Source organism: Rhododendron vialii, chromosome 11a (genome assembly GCF_030253575.1).
Source record: "Rhododendron vialii isolate Sample 1 chromosome 11a, ASM3025357v1".
NCBI classification, from domain to species: domain Eukaryota; kingdom Viridiplantae; phylum Streptophyta; class Magnoliopsida; order Ericales; family Ericaceae; genus Rhododendron; species Rhododendron vialii.
The window spans coordinates 36237644-36253574 of NC_080567.1; the positions used below are offsets into that span (position 1 = coordinate 36237644).

The 15931-nt window shown below is 38.2% G+C and overlaps 1 protein-coding gene and 1 non-coding gene across 5 annotated transcripts; both read right to left on the reverse strand.

Annotated features, from left to right (window-relative positions):
- Nucleotides 1-657: 657 nt before the first annotated feature.
- Nucleotides 658-9370, reverse strand: LOC131307658 (pentatricopeptide repeat-containing protein At2g15820, chloroplastic). Of its 4 annotated transcripts, none has more exons than XR_009194194.1 (5): nt 8820-9370; nt 6370-8272; nt 2991-4903; nt 1942-2898; nt 658-1475 (listed from the first exon to the last, which is right to left on the reverse strand). XR_009194194.1 is itself a non-coding variant. In XM_058334284.1 (2 exons), the coding sequence occupies exons 1-2, from the start codon at nt 9306-9308 to the stop codon at nt 6395-6397; spliced, it is 2367 nt and encodes a 788-aa protein (XP_058190267.1). In that variant the 5' UTR covers nt 9309-9370; the 3' UTR covers nt 6184-6394. The 4 variants fall into 4 exon arrangements, 1 of the variants encoding a protein (XP_058190267.1); XR_009194193.1 differs by adding an exon at nt 5347-5428 and having other exon boundaries at nt 1942-4903; XR_009194192.1 differs by having other exon boundaries at nt 1942-4903.
- Nucleotides 9371-10362: 992 nt separating this feature from the next.
- TRNAW-CCA (transfer RNA tryptophan (anticodon CCA)) lies at nt 10363-10434 on the reverse strand. The gene has a single exon. It is a non-coding gene; the product is annotated as a tRNA-Trp (tRNA).
- Between the last annotated feature and the right edge of the window lie 5497 nt (nt 10435-15931).

The window sequence follows — 15931 nt, forward strand, 5'->3', positions numbered from 1 at the left end:
AGTTGTCGGATCGTACATTCGACCGCTCGGATCTCATCTCGGCAATAAACGACTCTTGATCGTTATTCGTCGAGATGAGATCTGACAACTCGAAAGTGCAAGATGCTATGCACCTCATTGCACATCACCAACCCGAATTCCCTCTCACACCCCCAATCATCATTCTCCCTTGCATCATCAATATGCCAATTACACCCCCCACAATTTGTGAAAGAAACGTAAAGAGATATATATCACAAGCTATGATCTTATGCACCATATTGTTAGGGGTCCACTTTGAGGTCCCAGACAAATGATTGGAATCGTTCTATTCGTCTAAAATGGGTTTTTAAGAAGTTGGAGAAAATCAAATCAATCGATTATCAGTAAGGGTTTAATTGAGTTTCTTCCCTAAATTCGCAAGGGCAAATATTGAATGCAGCGATCAAGTTCTTATTGATATCCAAATGAGCTAATTTTTTTAGTAGGGACTCCCAAAATAATATTTTGAAAAATTGAACGGCTCCGATAATAGTGTGCAACCTTGAAATGATTTCTACTCCATTTGCACACCAAATGGTGTACAGATAAAAAAAAACAAAAACACTCTTAAAAACATCCTCTTAAGTCAAGTCATCATAGGATTCTAAGATCAATCAAACTGTGGACAAGCAGGCCGATGAAATTATGCTTCATTTATCGACTCAACATATCTCAATTCTTAATCTCATATTTTTCACTTCAAATTCCGCAGGATAAGAGTGATACTACATGGTAGAATCACCACAAAAGAAAAATTGCACATTCACTAATGACCACAGCTGTACTCCATGATGTAGTGCCCAAACCGAGCAGTCCAAAAGTGTTTATAATAGTCCAAATTTGCTAGAAGTATCGATACTTTTTGAAATTTGGACCATTGATTGTAGGATCGTGCACCCATGTAGTGCACCCTGCAGGGTACCCGTTTCCCTAAGCAAGCCATTGAATCACTGGGGGTTAGGTTATGTGTTAACTGATGCCATGGGGAAGGGTATCAAACTTGCATAAGACTCACGTTGTCATCATAAACGCTGCAGAGAGATCTAGAAAAGGCTACATCAATGGGTTGCCCCAAAAAATTTAAAGACCACCGTCCATTAATAACTAGGGTGAGTTTGTTGGGGACACATGCAGCTGTCTCCACAAGGTTGTTTTGAATATTTTACAGAGATTCTTTTTGTCCACGGCCGTTGATTCCTTGACATCATCCATGATTCACCATTACACTGACATCAAACCCTCCCCTTGAATGCATGCCATTGGAATAATTATATCAGTGTCTTGCATTGACTCAAATCTATATCATCATTCAGATTTGGCCTAGATTTAGAGGAAGGCTTGAAACAGAAGAAAGTTGTTGTGTGGAGGAATCCTTTAGATGGAATTAGCAGAAACTGGGTTAGTCTTCTCCTTTTAATAAGCTCCCCAAGACCCAAGTCGTATGAATGCAGGATCTGATGCCAAGTGAAAAAGGAAGAGATAACAAGAATAAGAACCGGAAAATACGAAAAATGTTTTCCTTTAGGTTTAAGTTTTAGCTAGATTAAGCTCGTGGTCATAAAGTTTTGGCATCTAGAATATAGACCTAGCCATGATACTGGGTTTAATTAGAGTTGGAAGTGGATTATTCTACTTGCATATAATGGCAAAGAGGAATATGGGACACAACATGCTTAATTATATGGAAAACAATTTGAATCTCCCAGTTGAGGATAGGACCAAAACCAACTGTCCGTAGTAACCACTAACCAACACAAGAGAATCCCTTCTTATTATATAAAGTAAAAGAATGCTAGGAGGAAACTAGGTAACTTTTCAAATCCTATTTCCTATTACTGATAAGCGAAATACGTAGCTACGAGATGCATTTTACAGTAGTGTCTATGCTAACTTACAAATTCAAAATTTTGATTTTCATACCTTAATGAAATGAGAGCAGACAGATGCTTTGCAACATTCAAGCGCTCAAAAGAATCAACTGCAGAGTTCTTTCAGCTTCCCATCACTTGTAATTCTCCTCTTATCAAAAGCATCCATCAGAAGGCAAGCCGCAAGAAATCAAGATGCATAATGTTGGACTGTTAGTCAACAAGAATCTAAAGTTCGAATATTCAAAATGCAACAACAATTGCATCTAGAATACCCAGAAAGTGGAGTTTGTGGTGTAGATTCAAACTTAAGGCAGATCAGGTTAATCTACCTCACAAACTAATTTTGGGTACTTCTCCGGTGTATAGCAGAACTTTGCAACGAAACCACATTGCCAAAGAAAGCAAGGCAGTGGAACTATATTATACAGTAAAAGATAAGGGCCTGTACACTTCACAAAATTGTTAGGGAACATGTGTGAAAGGTTGAGACCCAGGATAAATAGAAAAAAGGTTGGACCTTAATATACAATTGGATGGCTCACTATTTACAAGGCTTAGCCTTTTAAGTAGATATGGGTCATCTAATGTATATTGGGTCCATGCGATGTGGTGTGGGCTCCGTGGACACTCTCTAGTGGATTGGGCCTGCGCGCATACAGGAAGACCTCAGGCGGATTAGACTTCCAACAAAGCCATGTCCCAACCTTAGAGGATCTAGACTCTGTAGAGTTACAGTACTCTGAACCCAATGTTGATGTGTCCTTTGATAGGACACTCCCTAGTGTGAAGACAGAAGTTGTGACCTTAGTTCCTGACCTAGACGTAGCTATTTTGAAAGCCTCTTTTCTTCTCGATACACTAAAGAGCAAAGTTATTCACTAAACAAAAATTTACCAATGTAAACAATTCTAGAAATGATTTAGAGGCTGTGACAACCCGAGAGAGACACACTCTCATAAAGCACTATAAAACCTATTCTTCATTTGGCAACCTTTTATTCCATCACCTGCATTGTCATCAACAATATTAGAAATCAAGTTGATAAGACTATTTGATGGAATTTTACAAAGAAAGTAATTGAAACAACAAAGAACAAACCTGTTACAAACGGAAAATTTTCCACAATAACAGCATCACTTTTACCCTTGTTCATGGCATACGATAAAACCTCCGCACAGAAAATTGCTGGTATACCTAGAGCACTTCCACCTAGCCCCCTCGTAAATGACAATAGTTTCTCCCCCAGCGTTTAAGAAAGGAGAACCAGAGAACCCTTGGCTCAAGAATATACCAACTTTCATCATATCATATCCGGCCACCACCTTTTTGAAGGGGGTCTCAAAAACATTATCTGAAAAATGGTAGGGGTACCTATTTGGGGAAGAAACAAAACCAAACCTAGAAGCATATTCTACCCTTGGGTGTCCTATGACTAGGCACAAATCACCAGCTTCGCGGGAGATTTAGACAAAGTGATAATATTGCACTTTAGTGAATCGGGGAGAAAAGAGGCTTTCAAAATAGCTATGTCTAGGTCAAGAACTAAGGTTACAACTTCTGTCTTCCAAAATAGGGAGTGTCCTATCAAAGGACACATCAACATTGGGTTCTCTGTAACTCTACATAGCCTAAATTCTCTAAGGTTGGGACATAGCTTGAGGGGCAAACACAGTGGAAACAAGTCATAATGTGTCCCTCATTGCTAACAAGCAAACCAACTAAAATCCAGCAATTATCTCAGTATTCTGAACGTTGCTAACTGCTCAAAGAAGGAGAAAAAGAAAAAGAAAGAACAAATGAGATGTAAAGATGCAGAGATTAAAAAAATAGAGTTTGTAAACTTAAGCTTATATTTCTTGGTTTGTAGAAACACCACACCAGGGGTACTTTTTCTCAAAAGTTCCCTGTATCTAGCATCAAAGGAAGAAGCCTGCAAACAGATCACCCATCACTTATAATTCTCCTCTTATCAGAAGCATCCTTCAGAAGGCAAGCAACAAGAAATCAAGATGCATAATGTTAAACTATTAGTCAACAAGAATCTAAAGGTTGAATATTCAAAATGCAACAATAATTGCATCTAGAATACCCCAGAAAGTGAAGTTTGGGGTGTAGATTCAAACTTAGGGCAAATCGGGTTAATCTACCTCACAAACTAATTTTGGGTACTTCTCCGATGTATAGCAAAACTTTGCAATGAGACAACATTGCCAAAGAAAGCAAAGCAGTGGAACTATATTATATAGTAAAAGATAAGGGCCTGTAAACTTCAAAAATTGTGTTTTGTAAAGAGCGAAGCTTTTGTCCAAAACTTCTTACAGCCATTTCGAAGAAAAATTAAAAAAAGGACGGGGTACTTGGTCTGCTTGTTGAAGCAGAAAATGCTACAACCACAAACAAATACACACACTCACTCACAAGACATGTGGGCCCTACACACACTGGAGGTGTGCAGTGTGTGTGGACCCCACAAATATTGTGTGTGAGGCTGTGTAAAGGTTTGTGGTTGTGGCAAAATTGCATTGAAAAATTCGTCCCAGTCTATGCATTATTTCAGCAACTAATCACAGGTATCAAAATGAGAGCTTTGAACTGATTCATGCACAAACCAAACATCAAAATAACAATTAAGGCTGTCGCATTCCATGCTCCATTCCATCCAGGAAGAAAATCACTCCAATGAACCAACAGCAATACCTAAGCAAGCTAAGACCAATTAAATGGGTTGGAAACTTGGTAGGAGAGCCCAATCGGCCCAATGCAGGCCATCAAGTTGGAATCCAGAAAGTTTTCATAAACTGGAGATGCAGAAACCAGTGATGTTTACAGTGGCATAGTTCTTACGTCACAGGGTTGTAAAACCCTCTTGTGATTAATGGTAAACAGAAAAGGCAAAGATAAGATAGCGAAAGATGTTGCTTAGCTCAATACGATCCACATTCAGCAGTTGGAAACTGATGCATAAGAACTATTTGATGTGATCCCAACTAGTGCACTTCATAAAGAATGACCTGCAAAGATAAGAACCATGGTTTACTTGATAGAAAGTTAGAAATAAATGAAAAAGTCAAATTCCTTTACCTTATTTTGTCGAACATTATTCATCTCAAATTCCGTAAGTTATTTCAGCATCTTTTCACTGCTAAAATTGAATAAAAAAAATTCACTATATATGCCATCAAACCTTACTGCATTCCTGCTCCTTTCAATTAATGTCATTCAGTTTATGTAAACAGCACTATGAATACACCTTAATAAATGAAGCACCTCAAGCAAGTGAAGCTCAATTACGACTAGAGAACAGCATTTCTCAACTATCATGTAATAAATATAAGACTGCTTAGTCATCTCTTTTATGTGCTTAACGTTCCATAAAACATTGAAGTTAACTTAAAATGTGCTCTAGAAAGATCTTGCATAACAGCTGAACAATGGTGGGATGCAGAAGACATACATTCTACTCCATAAGCTTGTTAGGTACAGTGCAAAAAAGGATTCATCCAGTAACCAACTTGAAGAGTTTGACCAGACAATATCTCACACAAGTGCGCACATGATAGAGAGAGAGAGAGAGTAATTAACTTTATGGATTGCTGTCTATACTTCCAATATTGAAATACTTGACTCCTAGGACGGAGGGGGAGTAGTCCAGTAATAACGAATGACAACCAACCAAATTTGGCATAAACTCCTCGTCGTTGGGTAAAATAAAAAAAGAAAAGAGTCAGGAGCAGAACTCGTAGAAAATCCGGCATAATTGATGGGAAAATTTTCATCACCTAACATAAATGGACTTCATTAATTAATTTGGTAAAAAAATAACATAACGCATTCTTTAATTAATTTGGTCAAAAAATTAACATAACGCATTCTTGAAGTTTTAACTCCATGACATGAGAAAGGCATGATTGTCACACTTCCATCTCATTCCAAAGAGTTTACTTAAAATTGGAATCAGAAAAGCATCTCAATGAATTCCTACGTGCATTCCTAAGATGATGAGACCCGTAAAATAATCAGTCAAGACGATAATACTAAGATGGACCGCGTAACGAGAGATTCTATGTGTGAGCCATGGCTTAAAGATGTTATGGTTGATTAATTGTCGGAGGAAAACCAGAGGCAAATACGATCAGCAGATATTAAATGGGGAAGACAAGAGAGCCTGTTCGACAAAATACGGACTGTACAGGCATCTAGCATGTATTGGCGGCTTAACAATGCTTCGTGCAAAAAGATGTGAGCCCTACGGTTGCCTGATAATACTGTCATTATTCAACAAATATTCAACTTAGAAGAAAGATATATCTCTCTCTTCATAAAACTTGTGCCACAAACCTAGCATGAAAATTATAAGACGATTCTCATTCACTAGTTAACCACTTAGCATGTTTAATCTGTATGCAGTGGATTATATACAAAGGCAGAGACCGCTAGAAGTGTCAACATGTGATCCGGAAACTCATAGTTTCTGTACCATAAAAACTGAGCAAACAATGAAACTAGAAATCTGAAGAATAATCATGATCGCTGTAGTCTGATGCCACATCATCAGAATCAGACTGACCACCAAAACTGTTTTCTGATATTCTCTCTAAGGATTGGCCACCTGCTTCCAGAAAATCACTCAAATCATCTAGAACATAAGGTTCTATGAGTTTCCACAACAACGTTGAATTGCTTCCCAGAAAACCTAACCAAAACACCCTCCCCTTCTTTTTTACCTTGCAGTCCAAAGATTTTGCCTTCAATGCCTTCACAATCCTCTCAGCACCCTCTTGACTTCCCTTTACCTTCAACAAAATATCGCCTGATGATGTTCGGTAGCCCGCAAACATATACCAGTACCCAAGAACCCGTGGTGACAACCACCGATGAATTAGCTTCGGAATCACAGCTTGGCCCTTTGGCCAGAACTGGTCTGCATAGAAACCAAAGTAAGAGTGCGATACTGTAAAAAACTGGCATGGTATGTCATCACTGCCATCAATGGGTTTGAATGAAGAAGCTAACCACTCATGGAACTGGTCATATATATGCCTTTTTAATGAAGTGTGCGAGTCAAGTTTCCCACTGAACACAAAATGGAGTGCATGTTTCTTTCCCGCTTCATCTGATTCAATGCGCAGCCCGCCTAACAGCAACCCCATCAAAATCTCTCGCTGCTCCACGCTGAGTTTCAAACTCACAGGCTTTTTGACAACTTTCTTGCTCAAGCTCATAACATAATCAAGTTTTTCCATCAGTGGGGGTTCTACAACATATTTTTTCTGGCACATTAAATCATATATCTTCTCTGCCTTCACATACTCTCCATTAGACAGGTAACCACTTAAGATACTGTTACTTGATCGGGTGTTAACACCAATTGTACCATTACTGAGCATTTGGTTGAAAATTTCTTCAGCCTTCCCAATATTGCCAGTTTTTACCAGTGAATCCAAGTATATGTTATAAATAGTACGATTGGGACGGCGTTTCTCAAGGCTCTGGAAGAAAGTTGACTCCAATTTGTCATGCAAATCTAAACTGAAATACATATCCATTAGATCAACAAAAGATGGCCCTATTGGCTTCAAACCACTCTCCATGAACTCTCCCATAAGTGACTCTGCAAGTTCGATTTTTCGAGCTTTAGATAACACCTCTATGATTTTCAGATATGCGACAACATTGGTGGAACCCAAGTGCTCCTGCATTCTCCTGAATATCTCCAAAGATTTAAGAGGTTGTCCAACCTTTGCATAGACTCCCATTCTATGCACAAAAGCTTGATAAGGGAGAGAACCCTCACAATGAATGAGTTTGAGCCAAACTCTTTCAGCTTCCTGCACATCCCCATTTTTGGAACAAGCTCTCAAGATGGACACAAGCACCTCTCTTCTCTCTTGAATTCCCGCTACCTGCAATTCTGATCTTAATGATTCTATTCTCTCCTTGTCTATGTTGTCCTGGTAACTGTGGAGCCAAATCAGACCGCCGTATATATCCTTATGTATCTCAAGTTCAGAAGTTACAAGATTATGATATATGAACTCTGCCTGTTTGAGATACTTTTTAGAAGAGCCTCCTGGATTGCTCACAAGGGCTCTGAATAGAGAGTTGTGCAAGCTAAGTGGGGGCTTGTAGCCACCCAGTTGAATCATGCGATTATAAATGCTGCATGCCTGATCTAAGCAACCGTGACCTTGCGAACTTAGATAGGCAGTTATCAAAATATGAAAGGTGGACTCACTAGGCACTCGCCCCTGATTGATTATGTCATCAAATATCTCCCGACACTTCAAGTATTTTCGCTCCTTTCCCAAGAAATCAGCTAACTTAGTAGCAAGAGCAAAATCAAATCGAAACCAATGTTGTTGCATCATCCATTTGTATACCTGAAAGACAAAAGGTAATTTCCCTTCATCACAAAATCCGAAACGCACAAAATCGCCAGTCATGAATCACAATACATTGACAAATAAGACAAGAGCATACCCTTTTCTGTTCATCTTTCTAATATACCTAAAATACAAAAACCCATAAGGCAGCAAAATATTCATGGGACTACTAAGAGGTCGCGACCTAGCACGATGAGAAGCACTATCTGCCCCAGCATTGGGGTTGTGTTAATGGGATCCATCTTTTTTTGCTTAGATGACTAAAGTACCAGAAACTCCTTAGTCAACTATTCCCTCTCGATCCTCGCTCTGGCGAATTTTGGTACTTCGGCATATTATCAATCCTCGATCTAGCAAATTGCTTTCACGGTCGCACACACGTATTATGTGACTTAGCCAAACACCTAAGCCCATAAAGAAGCAAACGTAAATTAGCAGCTATTCTAAATTATCCATTTACAATGTAAAAAACCAAATCTTTCCTACGAGTTAATACAGCTTCGGAAAACAAAAAGGAAACCCTAGTATAAGATTCGAACAATACCCTAAACCCCGTCTCATTTTCGCGAATCCGCATGCAATGAACGGCCACATAGGTCCCATCCTCTTGCCTAATCCACTTCCGCTGCGCATTGAGTATCCGAACCAGCATCGACGCCTTGTGCGCCGGCAACTCCTTACACAGCCACGCCAACTTCGTCCTCCGCCACTGCTCAGGCAGCTCCTCCAGCTCCCGAACCTCCAGCGGCGGCGACTTCACCAGCTTCTTCAATTCCGGAGACTCGAAAGAGGCGTCGAAATTGAAGCTTTCGTTATCGGTCGAGTCCACCAACTGTTCGACGAAAGTACTCGACGCCAGCGGAGGTAATCGGCGAGTGCGGGGTGCGGGGAAGGGAAGAGAGAGAAAGGGGAGTGCGAGGGCATTGCGGATGGGAGTGGATGCGAGTCTGGTTGCTTTGAGGTTAGGGTTGGGGTTTGGGAGGAGAGAGAAAGGGAATGGTGAGAGGAGGTCTTGGGGTCTGGTTAGAAGCATTGCTGGTGTTTGGGTTGAGGAAGTGATGGCGAGGGAGGGAAGAGCGTTGATTGCATTTGGAGGGTTTCGGTCAGGACCCGGGGACCCTGCCTAGCAGCATCTCTGCCGAGCGGGTGCCGAGCTGTCAATCCGGTCGTTTATTTCAAAATCGATGGCTCGGATCGAAACATCTTTTCCTTTTCTTTTTCTTTTTATTTAAATGCATTCGGTACCTTTACATCTGAGCTGTCTAAAACACTTTTAAACGGTCGAGATGTGCTCGGCATCTTGCCAAGCACCCCTACTTGGCAGGGTCTCCTAGTCCAATCAATTAAGGCTTTGTTTGGAACATGGGATGGAAGGGAAAAGGAAGAGAAAATTTTATAAAATTTTCCTTCCGTTGTTTCGTTCTTAGAGAAAGAGAAAAAAATTTCAAACTCAAACTCAATTTTTCTTCCAATTTCTCAGTAAGCGTCAATTTGATTAGTGAGGTAATGATAGAAAATACAAGAAAAAAAAAACATATTTTTTTGTGTTCACTTAGCAAAAATATCTTAAAAAGTGATAAAAAGTGAATTTTCTCGTACAACTCTCTCTCATTTTTTTTCACAAAATGTGCAGGAAAATTTTATTTTCTTTAGAAAATCAACAATAATTACTCTAACTTCCTTCCACTTTTTCTCTTCTAATTTGGACAAATTTTCTTCTCTTTCAAACAATTTTATCTATTATTTTCTTAGCAAAACTTTCATTCTAATTAAACGGATGTGAGAAAAAAATTACATTTTCTTTTTTTTCATCTCATTTTCTATCATTTTCATTTTTCATCATATTTTTCTTTCTAATCAAATAAACGCTAACTTTCCCTCTCATTTTCTTCTTACTGTAATTATTTTCTTTTCTTTTCCACTTCCATCCCCAAGTTCCAAACAAAACCTTAGGGGTCTCTTTGACTGGTTTTAAAGAATAAAGGGGCTTTAATTCATAGAGGGCTATAGCTGAGGGGTATTCCTGATTCCTTTCGAAAAAGATTCGGATCAAAAAATAAAAATAAAAAAAAGAACGAAGGGGATATTGAACCTGACGTGAATCGAACACGCAACCTTCTGATCTGGAGTCAGACGCGCTACCATTGCGCCACAGATCCACTTCGTTGATGTGGTTCCAGTTTCATTAGTATTTATTCATACACGGCCAATATCTCCAGGGTTATCACATCCTAGGTCACATAATTCGCGTGCGGATGCGAGAACACGGTGTATGAAAGCGTCTTTAAAAAATCTTTCAAACCACTAGAACTTGTAAGTGCGAGGAATTAGAGCATGAACACAGATGGGGGATTGAGAGCGAAAGCCATTTTAAAAAAAGGAAAAATTTCAAAATCAGCTCAATGGATTGATAATAACAAGTGTGTAAATGTGTATTAAAAGATGTAAGAAGTACAGAAAAATACATTTTTTTTCTTATCCTCTTGCATACTTATTGTCTGAAAGACCGTTTAAAAAATTATGTGACCGAGATTCTGCCTTGGCTAGAATACCAATGAAATTATCAAGGCCGACCCGACTTGTATAAGGGGGAAAAAAAATCTAGACAGAAGAAGAATAATTGAAAAAGAAACTCATCTTATCTAGGCCCTGGATTGAAAAGTTACCCAACTTATTTTTTTGTCTTTATTTAAAATTTTTTTTTTACATTTGTTTGTTCTGCATCAAACTTTTGTAACTTATTGATTTGTCTCGATGAGAGGAATCAGAAAAGTAAATTTTTTTGATAGAAATGCATAATTTTTTGAATAAAGACGAAAATAAGTCAAAAAGATAACTTTTTTTTACTTATTTGTGTATTTTTTTTAAAAAGTATGAGTTTCGATCAAAAGTTTATACTTTTTCAATTTCTTTCGTCGAAACAAATCAATAAGTCACAAAAAATTGATGTAAAACTAAAAAATGCGATTTTTTTCAAATAAAGACAAAAATTAAATTATTAATCCATTTTTCAATCCAAATCCACCCGTGAAGTACATTCACTAGTATTCTACTTGAGTAGTATTTAATTTGGTTTAGAATGATGGGAGGGAGAATGGTATAACCCGATTTTTTTTCCCAGCCAATTGTGGATTGGGGTTTTCTGTAGTGCACAACCGAGTGGGCCGCGTCGCTAATCCGGCAGTCCATTTTAGCACTAACGGTTCAAATTTAATCCGAGCTCCTTCTGATTTGAACCGTCCACTGTTTAGAATTAAAATCCGAGCCGTCCATTACCGAAATGGACGGCCGGATCGGCCGCATTACAACGCTATAAGGTTAAGATTGAACCTTCTGGCATTTGCTATTCTCTTTTTTTCCTTGCGTGCCCTGATGGTTCATGTCCTTTTGTGACATTTTTCTGATAAGCTTGAATCTAACTGTTACGATATACTGATAAGCACCCGAGAATGTAATGTAGGGTGCGCTAGTATCTAGTTTTAGTTTAATTTAATTACTTATTAGTTATTATTAATGTGTTTGCTCGTATAGTGCTTTGGTTATGTTTTGTAGATAAATCGCCAAATAAAGGAATCTTTGAGGCCTAAGGCATGTCAAGGTGGAAACAGCCCGAGCAGAAGCTGATTTGCCCGAGCAGAAGCATCATTGCCCGAGCAGATCTCTCATTGCCCGAGCAGAACCTGTCATTGCCTGAGCAAAAGGAAGGCAGCCAAGGCAGAACTTTGAGCTATTGATCTCGGCATCGATGGGATGCCATTTGTTACATCGATGCCGAGCCCCTTAGTGGTCCAGTCTCTTATTCAGCTCGGCATCGATGGGATGAAATGCTTTACATCGATGCCGAGCCCTATAGCAGAGCTTTCTAAGGCCGTTGCCATCGATGCCGAAGGGCTTAGGAGGGGATTTTCGGAGCATCTAGGGAATATTCCAGGCACGGAGCTTAGAAGTATAAAAGCTTATTTCATTGTTTTGTACAAACAAGAAAAGAAAAGGAGAATAGATAGAGTGTAGAATTAGATTTGCTTACCTAATTTTAGATCTAGATCTAGATTCAAATTGTTCTTGAGTGTTCTTATTGTTCTTCATTTTTCCAGCACTTATCTTTTAATTTTCTGTCCTTAGTTGTTACTTTTTGTTATTGTTGCCTTTATTAAAGTTGTTTATCTTCTTCCGATCTATCTTAATCTCTAATTTTCTTCTAGTCTTGTTATTTCAATTATGTCAAGTAGATTTTTGCTTGCTTTTATCTCTCTAGATATGAGTGAGTAGTTTCAAGGGTTAGGTCATGGGATGATTAGCATTTCATGACTCGGGCGAAAATTGCATTTTGCACCCAATAAAGCTTTAAACTTTGATTTGAAAATTGATGTGGGGTTCGGGTTTGTTTGTCAAATCACCGAGGTGTTAACCTTTTTGATCATGTGTAGGTGGGAGCTTCGCCTACCCACCACACATGATGCTTAGAGCTCTGTCGCTCGAGGTATTTGCCGAATGAATTCTAGAGCTAGCTTGGTTCTCAAATCATTTTATTTTCCGATTTGAGAACTTTAACCAAGTATCTTTAATTGTGTAATTGGGTGACGAGTGTGATTTAGCTCGGGTCTTGGGTGTTAATAATTCTTAGACCTAGCCTATCTTTTCTCTAGTTAATTCCTTTTTTAATTTAGCCCTTTTATTACCACCGTCAAAGTAAAACAAAGTTGGCTGTCTTAAAGTCGAAAGCCCGTACTTCCATCTACAAATCCGAGCAAGCCATATAATTATTCCCTTGGGTACGATCCCGGATTTCCGGTTTATTATGCTTCAAACGACGTGTTAAACCCTACGCTTGGGGTATTATTCTGCATTATTTTTATCATCGGAGCGAAACGAAGCATATACTAATAATGCCACATTTTCAGATAAAGGTCACACTCCTTGTCTCCACACTCATCATGAAGGTTGTCTCCACACTCATCATGAAAGTTGTCTCCATCTTCATATGGGATAACATAAAATAAGGTAATGCCATTACACTATTTGCCACGTATAACTACTTCACATAATAGATCTTTTGTGAGAGCTTTGTTAAGTTTATATCAGTAATCAGTTCTTCGAGACTTGAAAACTGGGTACTGTTTTGGTTATTTTGTTTTTGGTCTTATACTCATTTAGGTCTTAGAATCAACTGAAATATGCAGCTTATATAAGTTATTACTATAAGGATAGATTTTCCTTGTCCTTTCAGTTTCTCCATTGATTCCACTGTTTTGCATGCGTGTAGGGCAAAAGTGTCATTAATTGTCATGTGAGTTTGAATAGTATGATAGTGTATATAAGGGCAAAAGTGTCATTATTTGTCATGTGAGTTTGAATAGTATGATAGTGTATATAAGGATAACAAAGTCTAGACTCATGAGAGAAACTTATTCACGACAGAGCCGATAACAAGTTCTTTATAGCAGCAATTCACCTCTGTAAATCACAAATCCACTTCGTTGATGTGATTCCAGTTTTATTATTATTTATTCATACATGACCAATATCTTCAGGGTTGTCCCGTCTTAGGTCACATAATGTGCGTGCAGGTGCGAGAATGCGGTGTGTGAAAGTGTCTTTTAAAAATCTCTCAAACCACTAAAACCTGTGAGTGTGAGGAATTATAGCGTGAACACGGATGGAATATTGAGAGTGACATTTTAAAGGATTATGTGATCGAGATCTTGCCTTGGCTGGAATACCAAATTTGGTGAAATTATCAAGACCAACCCGACCTGACCTGTCTAAGGAAAAAAAAAAAAATCAAGACAAAAGAAAATAATTGAAGAAGAAACTCATCTACTCATTGAGTATTCTACTAGTATTCAACTTGAGTATTTAATTTGGTTTAGAACGAGGATAGGGAGAATGGTATAATCCTAATCTTTTTTCCAACAATGCTACGTACACTCCTACCGACCACTTTTCTCTCACATATATATATATATATATATATATATATATATATATATATATATATATATATATATCGGTTCCACACATTTAATTGTGGAATGAGTCTCATACATATGTGAGAGAGGAGCGATCGTGGCCAGTAACCGTGTCCGTTGAATTATTGTTTTTTTAACCTTCTGGCATTGGCTCCTCTCTCTCTCTCTCTCTCTCTCTTTTCTTGTATGCACTGGTGGTTCATGTCCTTTTGTGACATTTTCAGATAAGCTAAAATCTAACTGTTACTACAATAATAAGAGATGTCTCACATTTTCAGATAAAAGGTCACAATCTCATCATGAAAGTTGTCTCCATCTTCTGATCTTCATATGGGATAACATACACTAATAAGGTAATGCTTTCCAGTGATGTGGAATATCACAATCTCTTAAATATCTTTTACTGTATTTTTAACTTGCTTGTTTGTAACTTTGTTCCAATGGGTCCCTGAATGTATAATTGCTGGTTATCAGTTGGAGTTCAAAATTCAAACCCAGAACTATTCATCCAGGAATAGGTTTTAATCCAACAATTTTTTTTTACTCAAAATGGACTAGTTACTAATAAAGTTTCTCATTAAAAAAACTAGTTATTAACTACGCCTCCGAAGTACCATATGGCATTAATTATGCCGTACTTACTTTCAATCGAAACCCTTCTTTTTCTTTTTCTTTTTATCATTTATTGTCTTCCAACAACCTAACAAGAGTGGGTTAATATGCTATCGGCAAAATTTACCACTACGCGATTGGTAGAAAATACTAGTAGTAAAAAGGTCACACGGTACTCCGGAAGATTTAAGAGATTAAATAAATTCTTTCCACCGGCGGTGAAAAATTCCATTTTTCCACCATCACCTTTTTCGGTTCTACCATGTACTTATTGTTGATTTAAACTGTTCATCTTATAGACCTCACATAATAGGGCCATGCAAAAAATAAACTTGATTGGACATCGATAACAATAAGAGTATGAAAAATTGAATTTTACTTTGTAAAATGGACAGTTTATCCTTATTATTATTGACAAGAAATCATATAGTCTATTTTATAAACCAAAATTCAAATTTTAATATATCTAGCGACTTTCGATGAAGTTGATTTTTTGCATGATAATACTATACTGGGGGTCTTATAATATGAACGGTTCAAATTACAATAATAGACTCTCGATGGAACCCATAATAGATGGTGGTAAAAAAATGAATTTTACATCGGCGATGAATATAATTTATTCTCTTTACAACCCCACTCAAATGGTTGGGGAGAGAGGGAGAGAGTGCAGTCAATACATATATTGCTCACAAAGGATTCTGAAGCACATTGAGCTCCTCTCCCCTGCCTCTGTCAAACACAAGTATTGCTCAAAATGGCTTCTGAAGCACCTTGAGGGCCTCTCTCTCTCTCTCTCTCTCTCTCTCTCTCGGATAAGGTGGGACGAAGGTACGAGAAAACAAGAAAGGAGAGCTCCAATTTAGAGACACAGGTTTGGAAAGCTGGGAGTAAAATAGTGATGATCCGAAGGTTGAAAATGTGCAGGGAACTGCTGAAACTGGCCATAGATTTTGTCATAATGTTAGTGCAAGCAGTAGGTGCAATCGTCCACGAAAGCTCCTCTCTTCTCTTCTTAACTCGTGGCAGTTCCTACGCTCCCCTCCTGTATGGTGGACTCTTTCCATGAAACAGA